The 6,000-nt window shown below is 42.6% G+C and overlaps 1 protein-coding gene across 17 annotated transcripts in view; it reads right to left on the bottom strand.

The window, feature by feature from the left end:
• Positions 1-510: 510 nt before the first annotated feature.
• The window catches only part of PKP4 (plakophilin 4), a 228,375-nt gene continuing 222,885 nt past the window's right edge, over positions 511-6,000 (bottom strand). For 14 of the 17 annotated variants that reach the window (XM_074336670.1, XM_074336711.1, XM_074336719.1 and 11 more), the window contains 3 exons: positions 5,063-5,191; positions 3,289-3,362; positions 511-1,511 (listed from right to left, as the gene is read on the bottom strand). In XM_074336670.1, the coding sequence (XP_074192771.1) occupies positions 1,263-1,511; positions 3,289-3,362; positions 5,063-5,191 (452 nt within the window). In that variant the 3' untranslated portion in view covers positions 511-1,262. The remainder of the gene's footprint in view (positions 1,512-3,288; positions 3,363-5,062; positions 5,192-6,000) is intronic. The other 3 variants (XM_074336698.1, XM_074336702.1, XM_074336705.1) reach the window with 2 other exon arrangements.

Raw genomic sequence — 6,000 nt, 5'->3', positions numbered from 1 at the left:
CCCCACCCTCTCTCTAATCCAGGAATTATTGTCTCATGGAATTACTCAGTAAAATAATTATTTAGAAATTGTTTAGGTTTACTACATTGGTGCCAACCAATAGATGCCCAAACACTGTTTTTATGTAGTCACCAAGTTCTTAACGATGATGCCAAATGCAGTCTGTCAATTTAGTTAGGGCTGGGCTGCCAAATGTAATTTCTCATAAGTGAAAAGTAGTGTTAATATATATGGCAGCCTGAAAAACAAACAAACAAGCAAATAAAAAATATGATAAAACAAGGCGCATTAGATTCAAAACAGATCCCAAGAAATAAAAATACTAAGATAAAGAGGTCCATAACTTCGTTCTTTGGTCTGGTCTATCTCACCAAGTCTATTAACTGTATACAACTAGGAAAAGTCCAAAATAGTTGACTATATCTAAGCTGTATCCAACATGTAGATTCACATGTATTAAATCTGCCTTTCTGTATTATACACAGAAAATAAAAAAGAACAGGGAACAAATTTCCAAGGATGAAATCTCCACATTTATTTTTCTTCCATGTGCATAGAAAATGGCAGTGAAGTGTCCTATGAAAGAGGCAGGGAATGGCCATGGCGCTGCTATACCAGACTGAACTTTGTGCTTCAAAGGTACACGATTCATTTTGAAAACAAAAGATGTTGTAGTTTGTTTTTAATTGCTAACAATTCCTTGGGGTTCCCACTTGTTTTTTAAGCTGTCAGTTTCTTCAAATCTCCTTTCAAATGACACACTGCATTACAAATGATGGCACTTAACCAATGTGGCATTTCCATATTTACACCAACAAAAGAAATTTACAAGACATAATAGCATACGACCTTGACATTTAGTAATAGCAATAAAACATGAAGGGCATCCATTTTTTTTTCTGTACAAACTATCAGAACATAACTTTATTCACATTAAAAAAATCATCTTTAATTTGATTTGACCTACACATTCCCCATCTCATTTCACCCATTTCTCAACTCTCTCATCACATCGCCCACACCTTCACCAGACTACAGAATCTACAAGTAATTAGATCTAACACCTAAATAGAGCTTTGAAAGTCCTCTCCTCAAGGTTTCCTCACTTCCCTGATAATTCCTCAAAAAAGAAAAAAAATATGCTCTTCACTCGTTCCTTCCATTTCACTTTCACATTTCATCAGCAAATCAGCACGGCAGACTTTTCATTTCAATCCAAACAAGGTTAGAAAGAAAGAGTTCCTTTACTGAGCATCTTGATGCTACACCCACGAGTCCGGGGACCCTGGGTACTGTTCTGCTCTATAAGAAGGTCGTTTAGTGGAATAAAAGTCTACATAGTTTGTGGTCGATTTCAGTCCATACTGTGTTGAATAATCAGTAGAAGCTGGAAAGTGAACTCGGTCATCAAAATAAGGATCTTCATAGCTATGAGGAGACTGCAAATACAATCTGTATGCATCAAAGTTCTTTCTGTTGGAGTCATCTTGACTATAATACAGCTGTTGATGCTGTTGATGAAAATGAAAAAGCAAATAAATCAAAGCAATTTTTGGAAATACATGTTTTAAGGAAAATTAAGGTGGGCTTCCTGTTTTATATTTTTAAAGCAGTACTCAGTATTTGTGAACTGATGGCTCAAAGTTGTTTCTGGTACACACTGTCTGTTTAGTAGTGGACTTAAAAGATTTTTAAACTACATTTATAGGTGGGCTTGCAGAGTTTGCTCAAGTCCTGTCCTAAGGGCCTCTAGAAGTTAATGCCTCAGGAGAGCCCAAGAGAGCGTCTGGCTACCTCCTCCCTCCTTATAAGAGGCCCAGTCTTGTGCTCTGCTGTGTGTGTGTGTGTGTGTGGGTGTCTCTTACCTGCGCAACTGAAGGACGAACTTGAATTTTGCTTTGACACAAGGGAACCACTAGCACATGCTGAATTTAGTTGGAAGCTGGATTTTTGAGCTTTGGATAGTTATACAATTGTACAACCATCTTTTAAAACATGTACCTTAGAGATGAAAACTGAGCCCATCCCTCAATTTTTAAAATAAATATGTAGTTGGGTGAACAGGTACACTTTGGAAGCCCTGCTGTACTATTAAAAGAACAAGCAATCTCCAGGCAGAAAAGTAGTAAAATCAGAAGAGACAGGCAAGCAAATACAATTCTAAAGGAAGAGACTTCCCCAAGCCAGGGCTGGGACATCCATCCTTAAGGAAGCAAGGTGAAACACAGGTGGGGATCCACACAGGGCACCCTGCCCCCATTCCCTTTTGTGTTGTCCTATCTCTGATCTCACATGACTTTCTTCAAACATGTTTGGAGAAAAGCTGTCATGTCTTTCTTTCCTCTTGATCACGCCCAAATCTCCCCCACTTCATAAGATGTAACAAATTTACCATAGATGTCAACATCGTATTCTGGAACTACATGCATTTTAACATTATAAGGATTTCAGAGCTAAATTCTCTTTTTAATTTAAGGAGTTATGATTCTGAGGCTACTTCTCCTGACCAAAAGAACTATAGCATAAATTGTAATTTGGGAAGTTCCTTTTCTTCCATCTACTGAGAAAAGATGAAAAAATGGAGAGAGGTCTTAGAGAAAGAATCCTTATCTGAAAGACAGGATGCAGGCTTGTTTGGGAAACCCCAGTTGCTCATGTGGTACTGGAAGGTAAGAGGTGAGATCAGGTGACCCAGGTGGACATGGCATCAAAGGATCGAAATGAATTTTAGGCCACCCATGAAAACAGACACTGAATGTTACAACCACAAGACCCCACTCTGATGGAGAGCGGGGTTCACTAAGCAGGGCTGAGTCCACTTTCGCCTCTGAAGCTAACAGACACCTGGCCGTGGAGGCTTGGATGGGAGGAAGTCATGAAGATGGAGATGAAGTGCACAGAAAAGAGAACAATGAGATGAGACAATGAAGTGTGCTTACCGACCTTTCCCCACCCAGAGGATGGAAGAGATTTGAGAGATTAACAGGAAAAACTAAAAAGTGGGGAAAAGGAAATTGTTGGGTAAAGAATATGAGTCAGACTTCTCAGCAGGTTCCCATGAGAGGCATGGTGGTCTCAGCAGCACCGACTCAGACGTTCAAGGACATGAGGCTACTGTGAAGTGATTTGCTTAAACCACGGATGAGCATCTGAGGAGTTGAGATCCCCAGAGAAAGCCCCTCGGCCCCTGCCACACTGGCCCAGCTCTGGTAAGTCAACCGGCGCGGACGCCTTACTGTGTTGCTCCCTGCTAATCGGCCTTCTGTAAAAATGATATTGCACATTCACCTGTAGCCGTCTATTTTGTTCTCTTGCTGGTGAGGAATAGGAACTGATGTAAATTGGTGAAGGTTTGCTGGAGCCTGTAAGAAAATATTTTATGAAATTAAAACTAGTGCTCATTATCCTGGTCCATTAGGCTGTGTGGTCTCCCTGCAAGGGGCTGGTGCTGTCCCTCACATGGCCTGCCTTCCCCAGGGCCAGCACAGACGGGGACAGCCTGGGCTCCCTGGATCTAGCCGGGCTGCTGCTTACCCCAGGGCTGTCAGGAGCTAATGAATATGGCAAAATAGGCTGTGTGTGTGTCACCAAAAAGCAACGCCAATGCATAGCTCATCCAAAAAGGGTTCCTTCTCAACCCCTGGTCACTGCAGGGCACTGTTCACACCTGTGAAGATTTTTCTGGTTGGCTCTGAATAGCAGCCTTGCTCCCCGGGCCAAGGAACACCATTTTTTCAGGGTTCTGAGCTACAGCACTGGGTCAGGTGGGGGAAGGGAAACATCAGAACAAGCTCTACGCCTTCAGAACCGTTTTGACTCAAAAACCCAGGTCCTGAAGAGCAGGCACAGGCATGCTCTAAGCAGTTTGGGCACGCGGAGGCATATGCTTGTGCCTGCCATATTTAAGCACGTTTTAAAACAACAAGAGCCTGGTAAGCAGACAGCCGTCTTCAAGAGTCCACTAGACTCCCGATGATGGCAATGATGGCAGAGGTTACCCTTCTATTATTGTTAAGGCTAGCAAAGGTTTGCATTTTTTAATGAGGAAAATGAAACATACTTGAGGCAAATTAGTTTATTGAAGCAAGCACAGAGATACAGTAGGAGGCATGCTAAGGAGGCAATCTTTAAAATAAAGCAGGCTGCTGCAAATCTGAAGTAACAATGCATGCACTTCAGTTTGTATGTGCATTTCCTTCTCAAAGAGCTTGATGTTGGAAATGTAGCATCTGCAATTTTCTGAGCTATTAATTGCCATAGTAACAACAGTCGATTAGTAACCAGTCCTGTGAAATCACAATTTCAAAGACAACAGCACAACTGAGACTGCTCCCCCAGCAGTTAAGTTGCCACCAGCTTTTATTTCTTTTTAATAAATAGGTCTTTTGAGAAAAGAGTACTTTTTTTTTTGAGAGCTCACACTATCTTATTTGAAACCTCAAGAGTAGTTATGATATGCAAGATAGTTGAGAATGGAGATAATAGGAAATCTTGACAACCCTTTGGGTTGCCATCCTTTCAATATATTATATGCACAGCTTTCAGAATAGGACATAAAATATCAATACTATATAACATTATATTTATTTTTAAAAAATAATCACTCTGAAGGGAATCCCACTGTACATTTTGTTTTGCATTCAAACTCTTTTCCACGGGAGTGTAAATGAAATAGACCTCCATTCTCAGGCCAGTCTGGGAGATGTGACCCTGGAAGGCAGCAGAGCCCAGGGCTGACACACTGGGGCACACAGGAGGACTGCTGGAGCAGGGAGGGAGCAGGCCAGAGGAAATGCGCTGCAGGGAGGCCAGAAATTACTTGTCATCGGGGTGCAGTGCTCTTTTTACTTGAAGTCACCAGACCACTACCTCAGCTTACTGAACTTAAACCAAGCAGAAAAGGCAGCAGCCCCCGAAGCAGGACACGGAGAGACTGGAACACGGTTTGCTGCTGGGGGACAGTCTCAATGCAGGCACGGGGTACTCCCCAGGCCGCCGGCCGCGTGCCTGGAAACACGCGGCTTTTCGAGGTACTCTATCACACACCCAACTGGCATCTTACCAGGGTACAGGCCTTTATGTGTGGCATCCCCTTGGCTATTGTAATACTGCATAGGTGGCTGGGTCCTATCGTATTCAGAGCGAGGGTCTCTGATTCCTAACAGTGCTGGTGAGGAAGAGGTGCTGCCGACTGAAGGAAGAGGCAAAAGGAGGAGAGAGAGAGAGAGAGAGAAAGAGGAGAAGAGAAAATCAGATTGTCAGTGTCTCTGGAAAATCCACTGGAAAAACACAGGTCAGTAATTAGAAGCGCTGCGCAGCTGGGGCTGAGAATCAGCTTGTAGCGGTGCTGTGAGTTGCAGAGCAGCCAGCCCCCAGGACCTGGCAGGCGACCTGAGACCCACCACCGTGACGTGCTGGCCACCCCTGAGCTTACTGAAGAGCTGTAGTGCGGGCTGCCTAGTTAGAGGTGCAGTGCAGAGATCATGCAGGTTCCCCAACAGTGGGCCTCAGTGACTTGATCGGGCCTTTGAAACTGAGAAGAACTGACGAGCCATGTAAGAGTTACATTTGCGCCTTTATAAGTTCAGTTCAGCTGCTTGTAAAGCACCCATCTATTACCCTTTATATACAGCTCTTCAGTAAATAAATAGATGTTTTACAAGATATTTTGATTTCTAATTATTTAAAAAATATCTGCATCTCTAAATGTGTTTGAATAAGAGTGCCCAGCCCATAAACTTACAATTGTTTTTAAGGTGATCGGCTGTCATGGAAATTACGTAAACTCAGTAAGCTCAGCTCATCAAGAAGCTCATGGTGCTGAGAAGCCTGAGTTACAAACGCCCAGGTTTTTAAATCTCAGCTTGAACCAAACATTTAACCATAACATATCTATTCATGGCTCTCCTTTTGGACATTTTTGCACAGGAGGAAAACACTGCACATCTTTTTTCTTCTTCTCATTAAAAAACTATCTTGCTTGCACTAAAGTTAATTATA

This window comes from Rhinolophus sinicus, linkage group LG01 (assembly GCF_036562045.2).
Source record: "Rhinolophus sinicus isolate RSC01 linkage group LG01, ASM3656204v1, whole genome shotgun sequence".
In the NCBI taxonomy this organism is placed as follows: domain Eukaryota; kingdom Metazoa; phylum Chordata; class Mammalia; order Chiroptera; family Rhinolophidae; genus Rhinolophus; species Rhinolophus sinicus.
The sequence above is the reverse complement of the archived record's forward strand: the minus strand, read 5'-3'. Positions and strand labels throughout refer to the sequence as shown.